The sequence below is a fragment of the Cydia pomonella genome, chromosome 1 (genome assembly GCF_033807575.1).
Source record: "Cydia pomonella isolate Wapato2018A chromosome 1, ilCydPomo1, whole genome shotgun sequence".
NCBI classification, from domain to species: domain Eukaryota; kingdom Metazoa; phylum Arthropoda; class Insecta; order Lepidoptera; family Tortricidae; genus Cydia; species Cydia pomonella.
The window spans coordinates 40,925,506-40,950,582 of record NC_084703.1 but is presented as its reverse complement, the minus strand read 5'-3'; the positions used below and the strand labels follow the sequence as shown (position 1 = coordinate 40,950,582).

Below are 25,077 nucleotides of genomic sequence, written 5' to 3'. Positions count from 1 at the left end.
TGTAGGCAAAAAATGCAATTTGAAACTCTCGCTCGAGTTAGTGGCAAAAAAGTCAAATAACACCGGGTATTTATCACGCGAAACAAAAATCTTATTGTATTAAATGAATTGAAAATTACCTGACTGGCTTTTCAACACATAGCTGGCACATTTGCTGTCCTTCATATACTGCGTGGCCTCATCGTGAGTCATGGTGGCAGTGTTTATCCCGTCGACGCAAATCATCTTCGATCTCCAACTGCTGAAAGTTGCTGCCGTGTAACTTCCCGTATTGAACACTATCGTGTCTTTCGGACATTCGTTAACGCATACCTGAAATATGTATTTTAATGTATAGGCCGCGCCCTACTTGCAATCACTTGTATTAGAATAAAATAAGGGTCATAGTGGCCTCGAAACATCTCTTCTCTCATCTGTAGGTAGAGCGTCTTTAGGAAACAATTACAAAAATACGTGGTTCTGTTTCTTACTTGTGGAGTTTTACAACCAGAGATAGCGGTTGTGGGCGAGAGGCACTCGCTGATATCGAAGAAAACTAGGTACTTCTTGTCTTGAAGCGTCGAGTCGAGACCACACCGTCTTCCCTTCATATCCATGGGCGCCAAAAGCTGTTCTACATTTCCGTGTTTTATACCTAAAAAATGTGGAATACAAATAAATAAATATTGGTATTTTTTATTAAGCGTAGTTAGTAAGCTGTTTCATTAATTTTGTAATAAAAAAACTACAGCTATTCATTAGATGAAATTGATGAAATTAGGTATAATTTTGTCATAAGTTCTCGTACCGCGATCTGATTAAACATATAACCGTCACTTTTTGTTACAAATCTTTCAGTAACACTTAGTAGACTTGGTATGATCATTGTGTTAAAGTGTACCCAATAGAAAAATTGACCTTTTACTCGTACATATAAGCTGTTAAAAAATTGCAGTGTTGGTGATACATACCATAGTAACCCACGTAGCCCCAGGCGCCCAGGAAGAGTATGAAGACGAGCAGCCACACGACGTCGGTGCAGGAGCGGCTGCGGACGGGCCCGCTGAACTCCGGGTCGTGCCGAAGCGGGTCCCCTGCAAGCCACACGTTTTACATATGGTAAGTCTGTATGTAGTCTTTAGGTACACTTGTAAAAAAATAGATTTTCTATTATTGACCTTAAGAGGAAAGTCGAAGAAGAAAGACTAAGTCACATGACCGCTACTTCTTACAATCGTACCGTAGTCCCCATTTTCCTCTCTGGATATAATGATAAAAAATATATTGTAATGTTATGGATATTAACCACAGCGACACCCCTGCTATTAAAAAGTTTGTATGGAAATATATTGGCAGTGCAAATATAACAATGCAATAAGTTTCTGGCAAAAATTTCATTTGTGATACAAGCTTTTAGCGCGAACCGAACTTTTTTTCCCACAGCAGGCATCTAATACTCATCGAGACAATTCTAAAAAACCCAAACACAATTAGGTTGCTGTGTTCTATCACAGAGTTCTCATGGCAACCTCCTGTCCCCATCATCAGATCTGCTTGATGGTACCATAATATTGCAATGTCACCCGACTTACACATGTATGCAAAATTTCAGCTCAATCGGAAACCGGGACGTGGGTCAAATTTAGCTTCCCAGATTTGAGTTCGAACGAGGGTTCCGTACAAACTTTCAATTTTCTCAAGAAAGACTTGACCACAAGTATTAGTATAATTGTGTACAGCGCCATCTATGGACGAATTGGCTAACTAATTTGTGCGATCTGTATGTTTGTAGGTTTTCCAAGGATAATTCTTTATCAAGTTAACCGATTTCAATATTTTTTCTTTTATTTGAAAGATGGTGCCTTTAGTGTAGGTAATCTCATATTAAATTGCAAATTAAATTACAAAATGATTTTTGTTAATTCAAAAAAAAGTTCTCAAGATAGAGGTCTGATTTTATTTTTCCTGTAATCTTTATGATAATGTTATTATTATGTAAAATTTTCATAATTTTTCATTCGTAAACTTCGGAGATAAGGGGGGGGGGGGGGGTGGTTTTTTTTTTACATTTTCCTTCATAAGCCAATTTTATTTCACTATGAAAAAAAAATTGTAGTGTAATGTTCAATTTGAGCTCTTTCAAATGAAAGTTTTGCCTCCTCTTTATATTGGGAATTTTCCATAATTAATTCAAATAAAACAAAAAAATTACACTTCCAATATGTTTGGGTTAGCGTTATTCATTACTATTCCAAATTTGAACTCGATAGCTTAAATTCTTCTCGAGATATTTAGCAATGTGACACGACGGACGGACGGACGGACGGACAGAGTTGCACCATAAGGGTTCCTTTTGTACCTTTTTGGTACGGAACCCTAAAAATCGAAATCAGTCGATTGCATTAACTAAGGACACATGAAACACAATTGCAAAAATGCTCACGCTGCACGTTTTGCGAAGTACTACGGAGTATTATATCGAGTGACTTAATACTCCGTATACAAGTAGTGCTTCAGTTTTAGATGTTAACATTCGCCATGCTCACTTATGTCTATTTCGCTTTGCATTTCATTCAAAATATCTGAAAAACCGCAACATCACTTTTTGAAATTTCGAAATGCTAGTAATGCTACATATTGTTATGTTCTATTTATATTTTTGTAAATGCTATTTCCCTCTAGTCTGTTTTTTGAACATATTGGCAGTGCGAAATATACTTAAATACAATGGTAATAACTATTTATTTGTTTTACAAGGGGGCAAAGTTGTTGTTTAACCGCTCGTGTTAATATTGATAATAGAGCAAGCGAAAGATTTCAAAACCACGAGCGTAGCGAGTGGTTCGTGAAGCGGAATCTTGAGCATAATCACCATTTAACGGTCAATTCTACTAGCTAACTTACGAAAACAACTCAAAATTTGCATCTGATTACTTTGCCTCACATGTGGATAAAATGCAACTATCTCATTAGTTTTTGAACCATCAAGTGGGCCTTTACCAGTTGGTGTGGTGAATAAATATTTACGCAGTAGAAACATTTTGTTAATTGCCGAGCCTGAAGCTATGAAGTCCCTAAACTAATTGAAGTATAGCCTTGATTCATCAGATCATTATGCTGCTTTCACGGTAATCAGCCCTGTAATCGTTGGACATAGAACGCATAGAACGGATATTGTTCCGGTCCGGTCTCAGGCCCTTGAGATGCGGCTCTCTAATCGCGAGCCGATCTTACAACCTGCAGTTTTTCTTCCGATGCCCGTACAGCATTATTTTACTACAGTAATTTGATATAATAATATGTCTGAAGAGCGTAGCCGTGTTTTCATGGAAAAGCGGCCTTTCCACGAAATGTTATCAGTATTTTTTTTTTTATTATGAGTCCTCATGACAAGTATTATTTCTTGTAAGTGTAGCTTCCTATCCATGTTTTTTTCTGAGATATGTTTTTTTTTAAGTTTTTATATATAATAAAAAAACCCTTCGGCCGCGTACGCAACCAGAGCTTCGTAACTGGTTACGAAGCTCTGGTTGCGTACGCGGCCGAAGGGTAAAAAAAATCCTAAACTGGCTAATGCGATTTACTTGTACGTATATCGTACGTGTATCGTACGTAAAATACGATACTTGACATTGTCATATAAAATTAGAATACAATCTGCCAGTATATCATTATGATAAAGAGGTTACACTGTGCAAAAACTCTTTTGCGACTATAGGTACCTTATCCTTTATTTTTCTATTTTCTAGTATGAAGTACCAACTGAATAATTAACAAAAAAAAATAATGTAGACCTTTATTTAAGCAATAACGTAACGAATAACTGTTGATGTCGCTCTTCCAGAAAGCAAGAAAAAAATACTGTAATATTTAATTCCAACATTAATCCAAGACTTTTTAAAGAAAAATAAAATTATTTAAAGAATATATGAGTATCTATATACAGATTACAGTACCCGAATTTTACGTAAATCGCACTGGCTATGTGGGTTTTTTTGTTATTATTTATAAAAAGTAAAAAAACATAAACATATCTTTGAAAATAACAGAGATTGGAAGCTGAGACTTACGGGAAATAATACTTGTCATGAGGGCTCTTAATAAACAAAAATACTGTAAGGATTTCGTGGTACGGCCACTTTTCCATAAAAACACGGCTACGCTCTTAATTTGTTGTAAATTAATATTTCATTGGCAACGTATTTTTGGGCCACCAATATTATTAAAAGATATTATTTAAACTGCTGAAACAATACCTCACAGATAACAATTATTCACTAACAAAAAAACCTATCGCATCCGATAACCAGACCTGTGTAAACTTTGCGCTCTAGGTACCTACTGTCTGAATGAAAAAAGGGCCAGAGTTTATTTTAGGATAGGTACTTATATTTTTTTTTACTAAGTATGTAATGTAGTATCTGGTAAAAGCCCTAACCCGATTGCTCAAAATTTTCTCTGCAATAAATACAATGTTGTGTTTAGGTAAACCATACAAATATAGCAATAAAACAATGTTAATATATTGTATTTCGAATTAACTAAACATAATACTCATACCTTTCGTAATTTTTTTTCAAAAGGCTATTTAATCTTAATGCGTATTGCTTCTCTTTATTTCGTGCACGTGTGTGGGCGTGGGCTTGGTTCAGCACTGACCTACTGAGTAATTTAACCTTAAACCTATGATTTAACTTACTGGATTCTTTCGAGGGAACAGCACAACAGTCTCCACAGCAGCCCATTGTTCAATTATATCACTGGCATCACTTCATTTTTATAGACTTGGATGAATTGTACTGTATTCTGATGAATTCAATGTGTTCGGTGTTATGAGTAATCGCATACTACTAAAGCGTTATTTCTCATACCTTATCGGTGCTGATAACGCCGGTTTGGTTGTCTGGCTAATTTTGATACAGATGATTTTGTCAATTTACCTACGGGCATAGCTTACGAGAGTTCATTGGCTAGTCAAATGGCAAAACGTGACAACAGTGATTAAAGCTATAGCGATTTGTATTTTCATTAGTCGTCAAAAACAGAGCAATGATTTGATAACCTACGAGTATAATCTAAGATTGAGACTACTAGAGTACTAGGTACATTGTGTTGATAAATAACTGTGACTAGAGTATTTCGTCAGGCCTTAATTCAAAGGATGCTCTGAATAAACGATTTATTCCTGAAATTCCACAGCCTGAGCGTCCGCGAGCATTTAGATTCTAGGGTGTGAAGATGAACACTCTACCGATGGCGGGTGGTGCGGTGATAGAAAGTAGCCGTGGGTATCATGCCAAACAATTCTTCAATAATAACGTGCAATCAAAGGGCATATATTTATATAAGTTATTAATCCTTCCAAAAAGGCTCAATGCAAAGCCAATAAAGGTTATTTTACTGTACCTTGACAAAATTTCTAAAAGTAAGTACCTACCAATAGTTGGGTCAGGGACTGTCGCATTTCAAACATAGATAGAGAAAATCATACCGTATTTGTCTTAACCCTTGGAGTGGTAGGCCATCGACTCCCGACCGATTATGTCATTTAAATTTCAAATTTGATTGAAATAAAATCAAAATTCCAATAACTCAAAACCGACATATGCCACTTGAAGAGTTACCCTAGTAGGTACTGGTATGTACTAGCACCCAAAACAGGAATGAGTACCTAATATAGGTTTTTTGACCTTGTTTACTGACAAATTGGGTTCCCCAGACTATAAACACATAGAGTGCCGGAAACCCGCTCGGTGCGTTCTTTGTTCGTAGTCGTTTCTCTACAAAGCGGGAAAACGCTGGGAAAGCATAGTGCTACGAAAACGTTGGCATTGAATGTGTTAAATTTGTTCTTATACAATTAGCCCAATGTGTTGGCAGTGTTAATGAATTTTAACAACTGTAAACACGACACGGCACTAATGGTTACTAGGTAGACTGTACAGTGCGGCTTTCACTGAGTTTGTTATCAATGAATGTGGCCATGATCCGGTCCCCTGTATTTTTAAATAATACGTATAATTTGGTTATCTTGTCTTGTATATAATTCCCCACTCGCACAATAATACACATTTTTTCGAGGCCAAGTTAAAACGTACTAATGCTGTTATTTAATTAAATAGTTATTGACTAGTGTTATCGATATCGATAGCAAACAATTTCAATAATATAGCTCATATCCGACATCTAACATTAACTCACGTTATTCAGACAATAATTATAATTAAATCGAATAATAATTCAATACATTTTATTTAAAATCCTATTATAATATCATCAATCAACATACCTAGTAAAGATAAAGATAGTTTATTATTCAAGCAGGCATATTACAATGCGCTTCTGAACGTCAAATAAAGTTACACCGGCTCTAACCCTAAACCTCTGACGGAGAAGATTTAAATCCCCCTCAATTGGAGGAGGGTATCCCAATATTCCCAACATGGACCGGCAAGAAACTCGGCGGGACACATCTTTTCAAAACATTACATCTTAACATGCATTAAAAAAGAAAAAAAATACAATTTAGATTACTATAGAAATCATGCAATTACATACAGTAGCTACTTTTCTTTATATAAATTTGATAAAAAAATATATATGTCATATCTAATCATACAAATACGTAGCTCTTTCAGAAAACATATCGAATTCTTACAAAAGGAAGAATAATAAAATAAATAAAGAAATGAGAATATACATTATATAAATCTGACAGATAGCAATACCTACAAAAAATATTTGATGTGCTTTCTTACCTGAACTGTGTCACCTATACAATGATTTTACATAATGCACATAGGTAATAGTACATTACGATACAAGTGCGAAAAATAGGAAATTCGAAACGAGTGGCGATAAATTAAAACACGACCGAAGGAAGTGTTTTAAATCGACACGAGTTGCGAATTGCCTATTCGCATTCGCACATGTATCGTACAACGTTTTACAGTACATATGTCCCTTTAAATTTTCGACATAGTTACATAATGTGCTAATTTACGCACTAGTGCGGAAAAGTAGCACCATATGTACTGTAAAATGAATTTAATTGCTACTTGTTTTACAGTTTAGGTTTGGATCATGCATGTTTGTCTGTCAAGTAGTCCTCGATTATGTAATAAGCCTTCAACATCAATTACTTTTTAAGTAATTCTTAAGAGCTGGCAAGGGTTTTTTTTTTAAATATTTATTTAATTTTAATTGCTTACATGTATGTTCATATGTCAGGTCTCAGGTAACAATAAAATTGTCTCAATACATGATACCCATATCGGGTGTGGCAATGACAGATGCTTCTTATAATCTTAAAGCATCGTCAGGTAACTTGGTATAAAAATGAATACATTGCCCAACGAATGGCTTTTGTACTTAGCGGACACGAAACTTTCTGATAGAAAGCTTGTTTTTATTTCTAGTGTCATAGTTATGGACATCTGAATTCTTAGTGAAGCAGTCTAGATTCTTAACAACATAAATAATACTATCATAGATAAAATATTAATTTCTTTGAAAAGTTCTCTTTCACGTACTCTTAAGTTAAGGTGACTGTGGGCAAGACCGGCATACTTTATTTATTTTTTACATTGGAGTATTCTAGCTCCGTTAATTATTCACTTACGTGACCGCTTGTAATCACATACGATGAAGAATTTCATATATAATAATTAAGCTATAGTGACAGATCATTTTAATCATTAATTAAGCAAAAACAATAGTATTTTTAAAAATTCGGCGAGTAGACGGACTTCCCGTGTAGTTTAAGGTAAGTCCGTCTAGTAACGTTATCAGCCATACTATGGGTGCTTATGTGTTCGTATTAGAATCCTTACAAAGAATGAAACCAGACAATGAAAAGTGTACTCTAAACTTGTTAATATAGGGTTTAGATTCGAAATAAACACAATTTTTCTTATTAAAAGGTAAGTCCGGCATATACTACGTAAATGGGGTGGTAAACCTTTTCTGGAAAATAATTATACGTACTTATTTTTTTTCTTCTCAAATAAAATACCAATAGTCATTTTAAATTTACTCGTTGTTTTAAATTTACGGAGATCAAAGAGGGTTACATAAATAAGCTCATAGGAGTAGCAAGTTTAAATCAAATAGTGATTGGTAAATCAAATTCCATAACACAAGTAGGTACCCTACATACGTAAATTTTCAGGATAAGTAAGGCGAAGAACCCACGTCACATAGCGGCGTGGCACACGCTGTACAGCGTTGGCGTGGCGCGTAACCTTGTATCACGGTGTAGGCAAATCGCCTAAATCACGATAAGTACAATAAATGTTCCGAAATAAAAAATACGTATGGACTCGTATGGCTGCAGTGATTTTAATCTTCAAAACTATCAAGAAAATATGACTGTACAACCGTATTCTAAAATTCAAGAGGAGTAAAAAGGGTAATAATATGTGTCATAGGTATAATAATATAACATATGAAGGCCCGAATCCCGGTAGGGGCATTTGCTTGTATAATCTACACAGATATTTGTTCCTTCAGTCATGTTTGTTTTTTATATATTTATCTATATGAATTTCTATATGTCGTCGCCTAGCATCAATAGTAAAAGCTAAGCTATGCTTAGCTTGCGGCCAATATTTATTCATTTATTTACTTAATAGGTATTTTCTTATTTGTATTTTCGGTTACATAGTGCTGAGGATAAAGAACACATTTCTTTACTAGTTTCGAGATTAAAATTGTTAATAAATACAAAACACAAACATCATACGCAATGTCGTAAAAATGCGTATCTGTAGTAACCTTATAAAATCGCAATAAATAATATTGAAGCCATTTAACAGTTGGTAACCTCTGATTCAAGGAAAGTCCGGCATATGACGGACTTGCCTTGTGCATAGTAGACGGACTTTCCAACTTAGCAAAATTTTAATGTGATGAATGATGGAACGTATAATTACAAAACTAAGCCAATATCTTATAATTTAAACACATAATAAAGATTGCCGGGTCTTATATTACTTACGTAGTCAAGTTCTGGTGCAAAATCTGATCACAAACTATTTTTAACAATTTTATTTGCAAAGACTGTCGCACTATCACTTCGAGTTCCATACACGTAATGACTTGTTTACGCGGATTGCTCTGAAGTTCGTTGTCACAGCGCCATCTGTTTTAGAGTGAGGGAACTAGCGCGAAAAACTGACTTATAAACTCGACGCCAAAGCGGCAAACGCTTTCTAATTCAAGAGTTATAATGTGTTGACGGACTTGCCTTGTAGACGGTCTTGCCCACAGTGACCTTATATGTATATATGTCACCGTAAAATTGTAAACACTCGTCAGTTTTAATTTCGCTAGTAACATTATAAACTGACGGTAGTTAGATTACAAACTAACCTAACCTACGTTAGATTATAAAGTAACGGGTGCACAATCTTACGGTGTCATACGTATATAACGAATGGCTCTCTTTTGTAAGACAAATAGTCTGTATGTCAGCTGCTGCTTCTTACTTGTCCTCGGAATTTTTAAACGGTAAACCAAATTGCACCCGTCACCAAACGGGGTATTTCTCATATTATTGCTTGTTACTTTGTTTGCTAGTTTATAAAGCAGGGGCAACGACCAGGTTCTAACAAAGGTTCTTACTCTCAACCGTTAATTACGAGATTGTTCGTGCAAATTGTTTCAAGTGAGTCTTCACTTCGCTGGGATTAGGAAGTCCCTTGTTATCCTTAGAACCATAGAAATAGGATAGTATAGAACGACTGTCAAACTTGGAAAGTGTGACCAAAAATGAAATGCAAGTGTGTGCGTAAATTGTCTATGTGCGAACAAAAATAGTGATGTCATGTTACAACATATTAATAATCTATCGATGTTTAACTGCTTTATCGACTACTTTTTCAAATGTGTTTGAAAAAGTTGAAAATGATAAAGTTGAAGTTGTTTGAAAATGTGTTCGTAAAGAGTTGACTTACCAAAGAAAATTTGAATTTCGCGCCTTTTCCTGCTGACAACTTGGGTTGGATGTGTATACGCTGTGTACAAGTATACGCTGTCTTGTGTTTCCTTGTGTTGGCGGCAAAGCCGTGGAAAAGTGGTTAAAATGTAAGTACTGTGTTGGAAAGTGAAGTTTAAATTTATCGCTAAACATGTACACGTTTAAAAAAGGTATTATAACAATCGTTATTATTTTAAGTCGGTTATAAAGGTAATATCTTAATGATGTCTTGTGAACAACTAATTCCATACCTACTAATATACCGACAAGTTATCGATACAGTCATATGAACATTTTGTCAAGCCCTAGCGTAAAGTAACAGTTTAGGTTTTTACACAAAATATTCTAAATTATTGACTAATATGATGAAATATTAACACACAATTGAAGAAAAACTTATAATGAACTGTTATAATTGGTTTTTTTACACTTTTTATGCTGTTAATGTGATAAAATATCGTTACGAAAATTTCGCTAGGAATATCATAATTACCTGTGAAATGAGTATTTTCCTGGGTTTTTTGGCCCTGAAATACTACAACCCGGCACACAACATGACACCATCGTCACTAAATTACTTAATGTATAATTTTCTTTTCGATTCGCTTATATTTTTCACGTTAAAAAATACGGCAATATGATTTTGGCCGCCTCGGCCGCCTTCGAACTCAAAATTGGTTACGTTTTCTCATATGTAGTCTGCCTCTTTTGCACTTATGGCTTGTTCATATACGTCATGGCTTCCCTTTCGCACACTTCATCTGTCTGTCAAGCGAAGCGACTGACATGTCTCTGCTTAGAACCCGACTTTTGAATGTGACTTTTTCAGGCAACTGTCTCGGATATTACTGAGGTTGATTACTAATTGTCACTTTATAGATCGTGTCTTTCATGAAACGCGTTCCTTGACTCGTATTGTCATGTAATTTGAGGTTAGATTTGACAAATCTGCGCGTCATTGCCAACAATTATAGTAGCCTTTTGCAAGAAGCTACACACATCTAAAAAAAACCTACTAAAATCATGTATGCTCTTCCTTAAAAAGTACCCACAGTGTACCTACATATATTTTGCAAGTCATGGGCACAGACGATTAAGGCAATGACCTTTTTAATTAGGGAACCACTCGTGCAGAGTCTGTAACCCGTAATTTTCCTTGAATTTTCTACCAATCGACATTTGTTACGGCTCGCGGCTCGCACAGTAAGAAGTACATTAGCATTATTGACTGTACCTAGTTTCTGCAGGATATATTAAAATTAATAACATCAATACAATTTTTGACAAAACAATATGAAGAGACCATAGCAATCGGATGACGAAGCCTGGTATCGCGGGGGTTTTACTTTGTGGTTTTGTTTATAGGTAAATTGACTGATTGGGTTTGCCTATAAGTAAGATTATCAGAGAACAGAGATATTTCTGAACGCCGGGTAGTTCCGAATAACTACTTAGACAAAAATTACATTTTGTACTTGTAATGGTTTAGCCAGAGTTATTGCCGTGAGCGAGCATTCTCTATTAGAATCAATAACAATTTTGGAAACCCAGCAAGAGCCCACTTAGGTACGTTAGTAATTGGTATCAATGATACTAATTTTAGTGACAACGCTTGCTACTAAAATATTTTCGTATCCCATCTTTTTAACCCTATACACAGAGCCTGAGATATGTATAATTTCTATGTAGAATTTGTAGATATGTCAGTATTTATATGTGTGTATCTATTATACTTATTAGGGGGGCAGGGTAAATATTATATCCACAACACACGTTTTTCTCGGAAAGGTATTTTAGCAATTTTATATTTTTGTTATCTCTGCTTAGAAATGGACCAATATAAAGTCTTTGAGTTTAGGTGCCTTAAGCAGTAGTTTTTATTTGCACCTAATAAGTTTAATAACTACGTATAACATAAACTATTCTATAGTTTCCATAACTTACACGAATGTACATAAGAAATGCGGTAATATTTGTATCTAATCATCAGCTGTTGGTAACATGACATTAAAATATGACTTACAATCGCGGTGTAAACTTGAGTCGCCATCATAAGTTACGTCATTGAACAAATAGATACAAGTATACTTTTAGAAGGTAAGGTATGTTTTTACGTCAAAAGAGGCTTACGACAAGGCCACGCATAGGTAAAGTAAACAATAATTTTTATCTTAACGTCTAGGTAAATATTATAGGCAGGTAGATCTCAGAAACCTTTAACAATTTTTTTTATCAAACCTATATTTCTCGCAAAGTGCCTATACACGAACTTTCGAAGCTGACTGTAGGCACGTGCATAAGCTAGGTACAACACGTGTAATTTGTATACAAACATATGAAACATAGTAGTTTAGAAACAGCAATAGTGATCGCCTAACTACCTAGTTTTAATAATATCCCCGACATAAATAATGTGGGTAACGTATCGTGCGTTACGTATATTTAGAAATGGGACATTTCTCGCTCACACATTTGTAATTTAGGATCGCTTGTAGAAGAAAACAGGATAAACAAAAAAAAAACGAACTTATGTGACAGTTACGGGCGATATAGAGATCGAATGATAACATTTTGCAAACGAATAAATAATGCGATAATTATAAATAATACCAACTACTTATCATATTTAATTGAAAATCTATTGTAAAATAACAAATTATCCAGACTTATGAATTCCTTAACTCCCCGGCCACATCGAATTCACTACTTATTCCGATTCACTGAATCACTGTTTATGTTTTTTATTGCTATGGGACATGTGTACCCAATAAAGTCACGTCGAAGACTGATTCGCTTGTGCACGAGGTACGTGAGCGGGCAGAATAAAGAACATTTCACACGAGTCACCTCGACTAGAGACTGCGGTTTAACAGATTATATTAAAACTAATTGACATTAATTGAGTCTAGAGGATAACCATTAACTCTAAACGGATTGTATTTTAAGTTAAGAAAAATTGTGTAGGTACCTATAATGTGAAGTATGTGATTGTAAATGATTGTATGTGTAATTATAAAACTGTTATATTATTAAATTTATTTCCATAAGGTACTTTTTCTAAAATTTATGGAGCAAAGTCCATTATTGTTATGTAAGTTTAAAGTGTCATAAAAAGTTAAATATAGTATTTAGTGGAGATTTTAGGATTTATTTGATTTGAATGAAATAATTTCTTTCATATTCATATGTGCCCGGAAGAATTGATTGTAGGTTACATTCAAAGTTCTTTAAACAAATCTGTAAGATCAAAATGCTTGCATGTACATTAGCTTAAGAAATGAAAAAATATTCTTGATCTGTGCCTGTACCTGTAGGTATACCCAAATTCTAGTTATGACGAAAATGTCCACACCTTTTTTACAATCAATGATATTTACTTAACTTTGGGTTAGTCCTTTTCCTAATTAGGTTACAGTTTTATGATGTTTGTGACGACATTGATATTTATTATTCTCATTGTACCTATTACCTACACTACGCATCCGGTGTGCACAGGTCTTAAGACTTAAGCATTTTTTCTAGTGTAAGTGCATTTAATATGCACTTCTTAACTTATAACTATAAATATGTGAATTATTATATATAATCAATCATCATCATTCTAGCTTTGTATTAGCGAGTATCTACCCTAGAGTGGTTTGGTTTAACCGTAGAAAAACACACCTATTAAATAGAACACAGTTGTGCATTGTGGTCTCCGGCTAATGTGTACTAATCGTATGATCAATGTGTGAATGGCTGACGGTATCTTTATTTACGTCCCGCGGTGTGATCACCGTCCGGCGGCATTCAGGACTATTCCAACATCCGTGCACACACTCAAGATAACCAATATAAGTGTTGCTCCAGCTACGTGCTATAGTTACACATTTTGAGATCAAAGTTAAACTAGCTCATCTGAATGGGCAAGCGTTGGGAATACAAGGCCAGTTAGAAACAACATCGGTGCATCAAACATTGGAATCTAGCTGTTAGTGTCAGGCATTAAGGTCCTCGCCCAGCATCGCGCGTTTATAATTTACGGTGAATTGTTGCGGTTTTATGGAACCACGCTACCGTGGGCACACGCCTAATACACGTATCTACTGTGTAACTGTGTAGGTATTACTATATTTACCCGTGTCGTAATTGATCCCTATCACCGAAGATTATAAATAAAACTTTAATGGCACCCAAATTTTCCAAAAGGGCTAAAGATTTATCCTTTTAATAATTTTCTATTTGAAACGAAATGAAACTTCCTTTATAAATCATAATTTTTCATAAAATCCAAGAAGTTTTTCCAACTCTTTGGAACATTCCATCCCTTGCACGTCCACGTGTGAAACTCATGCATTCATTCGATAAGATAGTAAAACGAAAGAAAATTAAAGCCGATTATAAATAAATAAATAAATAAAACCTTTAAAATGTTTCTTTACACAAAAAAATACCTCAGGTTAAGAGTATTACGTGCATTATGATGAATGAACGAGATCGCACGCAGGACTGGCAAGTTGCACGTCTCCATCATCTGTTGCAGTAGTTAATATCCAAGGAATGTAATCATGGTTACCGTTTGTGCTCGACGCCAGATTTGATTTGATTAAAGCAGAATACCTATGTCCACACTCATTTATTACTATGAAATGAGGAGAGACGACCTTAACATCCGCGCCCAACCCTACGGTTAAGTACCTACTATTGTGTGTTTCTGCATTTCAATTTAATAATTCACGTAGATTCAAAAATGGTTTCTCTTGTTAGTCACATAAACCCACATTATAAAATTGGTCACAAAACTACAGATATTAAACCACGCTATTCTGAGGTCATAAGGAGCTTAAAATGTGGCCAAATTCGGCAAATAAAATTGTGTATGTGTTTGTGTGTTCTGCACACGATACGTTATATCTTATTACATCTGGGCGCAAATGGCTCATTTACAGATAGAGTTTTCTTTAAAACTTTAATGTTTGGCAGTAGGTATGTCTAAACCAAGTCACATTATGGCAGCATCGCAGCTAAAATGGCGTTTTTCGCAGAGTTATTTATACTACGTCGGTGGCAATCAAGCATACGGCCCGCCTGATGGTAAGCAGTCTTCGTAGCCTATGTACGCCTGCAACTGCAGAGGAGTTACATGCGCGTTGCCGACCCTAAACCCCCCCCCCCCCCCTCGTTGAGCTCTGGCAACCAAAAACAAAAATTATTACACAAACAAAAATTTTCCCAAGAGTTGTCAGTATATCTAAAACAAGACAGATTTCAGAACACTTTGTATGAGATTTAACTCTCTAAATGCGGTCGAGAATACACCTTTAAAATCTGCCGGGTTAATCATTCTAAAACAAAATCATGTGTTCTTTTAGTAAACTAAACTAACTGCATCGCAAAACTTTGAGCTTTTGCTACATGGAGCGAAAATAATTGAGTCGTTTGTCGTGCCTCTTCAAACACTTACCTTGCTCCCCGGTGGGTATGCTCCAATTCACTAAAATGACTTATCGTTTATTATATAAATTATATTCAAATATTATATTTTATGTTATTATTTATATACTTAGTTAAACGAAATTGAATATATATTCTGAATATATAATTGCTACGTCAGACATTAAATAATATATCTAAATAATACTTACAACAATATTTCATAATGTTGATTTACCGATAAATGTACTTATATTAGGTAAGATGTTTTTCTTAATATCATTTCGTCTTAATATTGAATAATGAACAGTTTACAAAATATTAAAATTTCCCCTAAAGTAGAGCAAATATATTATTATAGCAACCAACCATTTCTTTCCGCACATTAACAGAAGTACTTAATTCAGATAGATGGCACTTCCACAATTAGCTATCATATCATATATTAGATCTTTGATGAAGTACAGTGATTAGTTGAAATACAAACCAATTGAAATCAATGTTATTTATGAATCATGTTAAATGTGATCTAGTTAACATATCTAGGGGAAACCCAACACGTTGTGTTAATTATAACGTCATTCTATCGCTTATCGCGCCGAGTGCACTCTGTCTCATCACAAAACGTGCTCGTACTATGAGTTGTCCCTAATATAACATAACTGCAACATAATTCCGTAATCTAGGTGAGGATGTTATCTATGAATATTTCGTGAGTAAGCCGGACGGATTTATCCCAATAAGGCATACTTTTTAGGGTTCCCTAGCCAAATGGCAAAAAACGGAACCCTTATAGATTCGTCATGTCCGTCTGTCTGTCCGATTTTGTCACAACCACTTTTTTCCGAAACTATAAGACCTATACTGTTCAAACTTGGTAAGTACATGTATTTTATGAACCGCATTAAGATTTTTACACGAAAATAGAAAAAAAAAACAATAAATTGTGGGGGTTCCCCATACTTAGACTTAGAGAACTGAAACTTAAAAAATATTTTTTCATCAAACCCATACGTGTGGGGTATCTACGAGTATGGATAGGTCTTTAAAAATGATATTGAGGTTTCTAATATCATTTTTTTTCTATACTGAATAGTTTGCGCGAGAGACACTTCCAAAGTGGTAAAATGTGTCCCTCCCCCCCGTAACTTCTAAAATAACAGAATGAAAAATCTAAAAAAAATATATGATATACATTACCATGCAGACTTCCACCGAAAGTTGGTTTGAACGAGATCTAGTAAGTAGTTTTTTTTTAATACGTCATAAATGGTACGGAACCCTTCATGGGCGAGTCCGACTCGCACTTGGCCGTTTTTTTTTGTTACCTCTTTGAGAGGATTGAAAGATTAGGTAGCATCTGTGGCTTTTGTAAAAACCGATGTCTGTGGCAATTATAGTGAATAGTTTGCCAAAGAAGCCTTTGAAATAAATTATTATGCAACCGGAGAAGCACGGTCAAGTTCGAGTTTGTTTAACTCGAACACCGAGAGTTCCGCACTAACTTTCAATTACCTACCTATCTCATATAACTATAAACACGAAAGACTTTTGCCCAAAAGTATAGTTTCACTACACTAGTTGTGTACAGCGCCATCTATCCGCAAATTTACTAAATAATTTACGTGGACGTGTATGTACCTATATTGGTTTTTCAGATCATGTGAACCGATTTCAAATTTTTTTGTTTTGCTTGACAGAAGTGTATAGTGTAATTTTAAGCATAATAAACACTAGCAAAGCTTTTGATAATGAAAAAGAAATTTATCAAAATAGAGATGAGATTACGTTTTTCCTGTAATATTAATGATAACGTTCATTTTATGTAAAAAAATATAATTTTTCGTTGGTAAACTTCGGAGATAGGGGGAATGGTATTTGTTTCACATTTTCCTTCAAAAACTTTTTTTTCACTATGAAAAAAAGTTGTTTTAGAATGTTCAATTTGAGCTCTTTCAAATGATACCCCACTTGACCTAGTAACTGGAATTTTGCCCCCTCTTCATATTGGATTAGGCATTTTCCATAGTTAATAAAAATAAAAACAAAACACTTTCAATGTGTCTGGGTTAGTGTTCTTCATAACTATTCCTAATTTCAAATCAATAGTAGTTCTCAAGATAATTATTTAGCAGTGTGACAGACGGACTGACGGATGGACAGACAGACAGAGCCGCACCATTCCAACGCAGGGTTCCTTTTATACTGTTTTGGTACGGAACCCTAAAAAGAAGTCGAAGGAGGATCAAACTACTGACTGGACTGTGTTTACAACAACAAATAACAGCACATTAACAACACAATTTTGGCCATGTATATCCAACTTGCATTGCATCTCTTTCTATTATATATATATTATATGACGATCTGTCCGGCCCAGTGGGTAGTGACCCTGCCTATGAAGCCGATGCCCTTACCAGGATTTGAACCCGGGACCATCGGCTTCATTCGTGTGATGAGCACGGATATTTGTTCCTAAGTCATGACTGTTTTCTATGTATTTAAATATTTATAAATATGTATATATTATATATATCGTTGTATACCTAAAACACAAGCCTTATAGAGCTTAATGTAGGACTTAGTCAATTTGTATAATAATGTCTTAATATATTTTTTTATTATTTTTTATATATGGCAAGTGATAGTGACATTGCCATATGCTTGGCATGAAACCCACTTGCGATAAACGTGTGAGTGAGTCATATTCGGTTTGTAAAACTCTGCCGCATTGTCCTTGTCATAATTATGGTCTTCCATTGCGTTCCGACTCTTTGTTTGTTCACTTTCCTTATCGTACTTACATTTAGCAATCGCTTTTCCTCTTTTATGCGTTTTATACTAAGTATTACTCATTTCATACGCTATTACTAATAGATATTGATGGTGATGAGTATATAGGACAATCCATTTCCTAAAGACATAGGTCTTGTTCTTCCAAGTCTTTCCTCGGTCTGTTTTGGGCTAGCCCTATCAATAAGTTTTGGCAGTAAAATTTACCATTACTTTAGTCAATTTATAACTTCTGAAAAACCACCACTACTATAAATCCGACTCAAAGATACAATTTGACATATACACCGTGTTTTTATTGAATTCCGTTAACTCCGTAAGTACTTTTAAGGAAACTAAATGGCATAGTTAATTTCCAAAAAAAAAAAATTTTTTTTATATATTTTTTAATTTTTATAAAAAGTAATGAAATGTTGCATATAGCGTTGTTGTAATACGGGCATTACATTTAATTAATCCAAACAATTGAAAACTGTGACATATCAATGTCATTTTGAACATCAGTCGTCCGAGATAGGACTTACGTTTAGTAGCAAATGTATGATCTCGTACTGAACACTAATTCATATGTAAACTGGCCCTAACCCAAGTGTATAAGCTCGTAAGGGCCTTATAAGATAAAAATAAATTATTGATTATCTCCGAACTGGAGTTAATTTGAATACTGGTGTCTTTGAGAAAGTTACTTAATTTTAGCTCAGGAATGCACCCTTGAAATTATAGGAATAAAAAAAAACACGTAACATGCAATATTTTGCTATGTGAATATACACGGTGCCCGTGAGCGTTGCTAGAGATTTTAACAGTATATTCCTGATCATATTTAAAGACTAAAATGTCCTATTTACATATTACGCTGTTGCCACTATGGGAACTAGTCCTAATATCTATGGAAGGTAGAGGCAAGGAACAAAATCTCCATATACTAAAAAATGTCCGACAAAAAACCATAAATAGGTGGCGCTCCAATACCTAGAATACTTGAGAAAAAAATCTAATCATACTCATAGACAGCGCACTTCACTCCGTCAATAACGCCTAGGTTCTTAGCTACTCTAGCGCTATTCTGGAGAGATTTGGAACTATTATTTATAGCTGACGCTGGACACTTGCAGCAATTCTGCCTAAGGAGTTTCTGTTCCTTGCCTCTACCTTCCATACTAATATCCTTATTGATAGATGTCAAAAAGTGACAAGTAACACTTTGCAAGAAATAAATTTTACAAAAAAAACGTACAATTTCTTTTTGAGTTACAGTTTTACAAATAGCGTTAACATTTTCTGTACAAATAGATACAAAAAATCAAATAAAAATAAACAAAAAAAATATCTCGGGCTCCTCGTGGGAACTTTGTATAATAGGTCATACTCAGTAACTTTTAATAAGAGACCTACCCTGAAATCGTAGAATAGCAAAAATGTATTGAAACAGCCATTTTTTTCGTGATTTCGGACTTGGTTCCATAGTAGTCGTAAAAGTTAATGGCGTTGTTTATCGACGCCTATTATGTATATCATATCAGTTGGCTTTTCTTTTTAGATACTATACATATACACAATGTTCATGTTAGATTAATGCTATTAAACACTGTACGGCTAGATATGTCTTGTCTCTATATGTAGAACAATAAGACTGAGACAGAGAACCATTATACAGATACTTTTGAACGCAAACTGTCGTAATAATACATACTACATGGTGGCAGATACTTTTGGCGAGGGTTTCATTCACTACTGTTGATGCTGACAAAATGCAATTTCCCTTTTTAAATCCATATTAAGTACAGTCAGCATCAAAAGTGTAACGGATCCGGTTTCATGTCAAAAGTATCTAACTAATTCTAGAAGAGTTAGACTGTTCAAGATTAAATAGATGTCCTTTCCCCATGTAACGTTTGAACTGTGGGTCCAAAAAATATAAGAAAAAGTCGTGAAAGTAGAGTTTATAACAATGTTTATATAGAAGAAAAAACCCTAGTAACATTTGTCAATATCCTGTGGCCTCACACTAAGCTAGTCACGTGGCAGCCGGATACGGTTTAAAAATAAGTACCTATAGTTGCTTTATTAAGTACATTCAACGAAAACTGAAGTGAACTTGATCAGTATGTGTGTTCATTTTGTACTGGATACGGGGCGCCCGGCAACGGCACCGAGAGTGTTAAGACGTTTTTGTTTTAAAACGACGCAAAACGCGTTGTACGTCTTTTTACTAAGAACGGAAAACTCCTTTCTTACTTATTCCTTTCTTTCTTCTGATTTATTTCTTTTTTTATTGACGTGCAACCCGTTTTGCGAAGGTACTCCTGTTTGTTATTGTTAGGTATTTACATGATCAGGATTTAGAGTATTTTTAGCACCGTAAGACTAAAGTGAGCTATGGAGTCGTTGTTAACTTTAAAATTATAGTCATAATCATACTCATCCTCATTAATGTAATTCATAAAATAAATAATAACTATAAAAAATACACCACCATCTTCATTGACGAATAACGAATAATATAAAGGTAGAACTTTTTTTTTTTAATTTATTAAAGTTCCAATTCATTTAAAAAAATTCGCAGAGTTCCATGTTTACTTACTGCTAAAGTCATGAATGGCTTAATTACATAGCTATATATAGCGTGTTTCATCTACAGAAAGCCACACCCCAAATTTATACACCAGTTATTTTGTCCATAACTGGGGTGTAATTTTTTTGGAAATAATAAAAAATTCTCAAAGTTGATTCGTCTGGAAGTCTTTTATTCGAACATTGGCAGAAATATTTTTAAATTAATTTTTGAAATTCTTGGAAGTCTGTTGCAAGGAATTTTGTAGGTAAGCAGAAACAAACCGAGATCAATAACTCCAGTTTTCTTTTGATGCTTGTCAGAATTAACATGTTACAGGACATTGTCCTTTTTTAATCGATTGATAGAACTTTCACACATAGTACAGTATATAACTGCCTGATCTGTACTATACTCTAACTCTTCATACGGTTCTATCCAGCCCGCGTAGCCGTGCATATCATTCACGCTCCGTGGTGAACGAAACGCAACTGTCATAGTCGCACTAATTTGGAACAGTGATAGAGAGAGATGACTACGCTACACTACGGAGCGTTAACGATTGTAACGTTGGCTACGCGGCCTGCTCTGTATAAACGAAGAGCTTTGGTGAGATTTTGTATTCTTTAGAATGCTGTTGACATGCTTTAATATAAGTGTGTCTTAATTGCGTGAGGTGGCTTCACAAGACACACACGTTACTAAACATTTCTCGTGGTCGTATATAAGATCTTTGTACGGTTCAATCCAGTGCAAAATTTCAGATACTTGTGGACCCGACCTGAATGAATATATTAACAAATAATACGTTTGTGGATGCATGACATGACATGACAATATTTATTTATTAAGCTTGTTGTGTCCCACTGCTGGGCAAAGGCCTCCCTCTCTTTCATCCACGCGTCTCGGTCTATGGCAATATTAGGCCATATAAATATACATGTAATATTAACTTTGACTTGGAAAATATGAAATTTTGCGACTCCATGGATTTCAGAACCACCGTATGCTACCAAAAGTTCTAAGCCTCTATACCTATTTATTACAACTGCCTTAATTTCAGGTGCCTGCTCGACTTCTACGCACGATTCTAAGTACCTACGTACATAGAGTACCGGTACCGACCAATAATATTGTGTTTTTAATTTTAGGGTTCCGTACCTCAAATGGAAAAAATAATCCTTATAGGATCACCTTGTTGTCCGTCCCGCTCCCGTCCATCCGTCCGTCTGTCTGCCAAGACCCTTTAACCCGGGAACGCGTGGAGGTATCGAGTTGAAATAAAACCATATATACTTAGGTGTACAGTCCCTTCAAGCTGTGAAAAATTAAACTTATAAGTGAACGTAAAAAAAGATATAGCCGTTTACATCGCAAAAAACGTACATTTAGACACTCAAGGGAATCAAAATTCATATAATACTTCCCGTTGATCTAGAAATTTGCCAAGTAATATCTTCTTTCTTACACTTCAAACAGAGAGAAATATCTTTATATATAAAAAAATATTATCAATATATAAACGACAACTTAAATGGCATTTCAAACTGTTGTAAAGTGTTTTTTTTTATTATATACAATACTTTGTTCACTACTTAACATAAGTATGATCAAGTCTCCCTCACCCCTGGTCAACTCTCCCATAAGTTGAGTAGACTTGAGCCAAATTGGCCATGACAGACAGACAGACAGTGAGGATCCTATTATTTATAAAAAATAAAAACAATAAATAAAAAAATTGTTAAATTTGTACGGAACCATCGGTGGGCGAGTTCCACTCGCACTTGTGCGGTTTTTTTGTCTGAACATGTATATAGAGAAAACAATATAGATCAGTTTGTAGATTGCATATTTTACTAGTCATTTTATACAATTATTAGGGTTGGCACAACTTGACGCCCCTTTGCGTGCACAACCACAGATTAGATAATGACTTGAATTTTAACAACCCTAAATAGCCGAAAGGGTTAGTGCCATACATTAGAATGGGAGGAAGTGTCATTTATGTACGGTAGTACTATTATTCATTCTGTGGTAGTACTATTTTTACTTATTGTGTTTTAGTTCAAATTGCATAACTAAAAATCAAAGGTATGATTGAGTGCGATACTTGCCAATCGAACAGTATTTTTTTATAGTACTTATAATGAAAACCGCTTATGTTAATCTCTTTCATTATTACATACCTGCTAGAGCTAAGTGAGGGCGGAGACAGTAGCGCACATTCCATTATTATCATATTATTCGCATAGCATTATAGTATTTTTCACATAGCTTAGGTACGGCGATAAAATATATACCCATTGAAATTTTATATTAAGATGATGGCTCCAAGCAATGTGAATAATAATATAGAAATGTCGCGAAAGTGCACGTCAGATTATAATTATGTAGTTATGATCACACTGGTGTGGGTTTTTTTGGTATCGCGTGTTATTAGTATATTATTACATACTTATCTCAATTCCTTAGTTGTCTTAAAATATTACCGGACATGCCACATGCACTGCACGCTCTTGTCGTACATAGTGTACCTTCCTAATTAAATACTGTACATAGTTTCCTAAATCTTTTCAGCTAGTGTAATCATATCGCGTTGTGGGTCTGGCTGGATCATATCCTGTTCCTGCCCACACTTATGTCTGGAGGTCATTCAAATTCTAAGTTTAAGCCTGCGGGGTAGGACACGAGTTAAAAAGTAGGTAGGCAAAAAATTGTGAAAAAGCGCGCGCCCAAAACCTACAGGTAAGTCTGAAATACGGACTTTCTCAAATGCATCGTGATCCTAATGTATTAGAATAGATAATGTAGTTAAATAAACGTAACGAGAACTTACCATAGTCCGTTCCCATTGTGCTAATTAGAGGTCGTCACTTAACGGCAAACGCTGAACCACTGTTTTTTCAACTTTCGTGCATTGTTGAGAAATAGTTTGTCAAATGTCACTTCCTCGTAAGTTCCTTCCCACTTCTTAAGCGTGTATCGATTTGTTAGTATAATAATAGTCCAGTTAAATGTTTTCAATGTAACCTGTTTGTTTATACGAAAGTGAAAGTTTATAAGTTATATTTGTAGTGGGAGGCAAGTGGAGACGCGTTTCGTCGCGCGGAGCTGCCGCGCCAGACTAAACTGAATCTACAAGCGCTCCGCTCGCTCGCTGTTGATGTCGCTGTGTGGTTTGCATTGCAATCTCATTCTGATTCATTCTAGTCCACTCTCTTGGACAATGGTGTTACAGTGTATAACTTCTGGAAATGAACAGGATAAGCCATCCAAATGGATTAGTACTATAGAGGAAGAATAAAAATAAATTGGCGCATTAAATAAGATCACTGCGCTCAAATCCGTTGCGGGATATTCCGTAGGTAAATGAACAAGTTGACTGTTGAATATAATAAAATCATATCAAAACGAAACACGTTGTAAAATGCAAGTCCGGCATCCCAAATAAATTGTTACACTCAGTAAAACTATTTGCTTAGCACCCATACAAAAATGTATAAGCATTTTAATAAAATAAAAAAAACAGGTCAAGTGCGAGTCGGACTCGCGCACGAAGGGTTCCGTACCATTATTTATAAAAACGGCAAAAAAAATGTTTGTTGTATAGGAGCCCCCCTTAAATATTTATTTTATTCTGTTTTTAGTATTTGTTGTTATAGCGGCAACAGAAATACATCATCTATGAAAATTTCAACTGTCTAGCTATCACGGTTCATGAGATACAGCCTGGTGACAGACTGTATCTCACGAACCATGGACGGACGGACGGACAGCGAAGTCTCAGTAATAGGGTTCCGTTTGTCCCTTTGGGTACGGAACCCTAAAAACGAGCATGATTTTAATGCAATAGTTGTAAAAATGTGTAAAGGGTGATAGTTCAGTTTAGTATCAAAAATTTAGCTCCAATGAAATTCCGCAATATGGCGCATGATCATATATTACTGGTCAGGCTTTACAGTTCTTTGGGCTTAAATTGACAGTAGTCGAAACCATTGCAACTATTGCAAGTGCAACCTTTAACGCCTTTGTTGCTATAAGAATAAGAATGTGTTCCGATATATTTAACCGCTTTGGCTATCATCATTTAGTTGATATTTGTACAGTGTTGCAACATTGCTCTACAATTGTGAGAAAACTATTTTTTTTGTTTTCGAGCGGGTTGCACCGTGCCTAACTAACAAACTGATCATAATTATTAAGAAAAACCCGACTTCATTGAGGGAGACCGGTGAAAAAACGATTATTGTTGATTTTAGATTTCATACAATGACATTAGTGTCCTACGCCTAATTATGAAGAAAAGGAGGTAACATGTTTTCAGCAGTTCCACTTCATCAAATGTCACTTTTTAAAATTT

General features: G+C 35.0%; 1 protein-coding gene across 10 annotated transcripts in view; it reads right to left on the bottom strand.

Moving 5' to 3' along the window:
- LOC133523561 (choline transporter-like 2) overlaps positions 1-23,865 on the bottom strand; it is a 36,637-nt gene extending 12,772 nt beyond the window's left edge. For 2 of the 10 annotated variants that reach the window (XM_061859219.1, XM_061859277.1), the window contains exons 1-5: positions 12,625-12,749; positions 4,679-4,882; positions 951-1,073; positions 471-634; positions 120-312 (exon numbers count right to left, since the gene is read on the bottom strand). In XM_061859219.1, coding sequence (XP_061715203.1) covers positions 120-312; positions 471-634; positions 951-1,073; positions 4,679-4,724 — 526 coding nt within the window. In that variant the 5' untranslated portion in view covers positions 4,725-4,882; positions 12,625-12,749. Of the gene's footprint in view, positions 1-119; positions 313-470; positions 635-950; positions 1,074-4,678; positions 4,932-12,624; positions 12,753-23,553 lie in introns of those variants that run through there. The other 8 variants (XM_061859244.1, XM_061859228.1, XM_061859286.1 and 5 more) reach the window with 8 other exon arrangements.
- Positions 23,866-25,077: the final 1,212 nt, after the last annotated feature.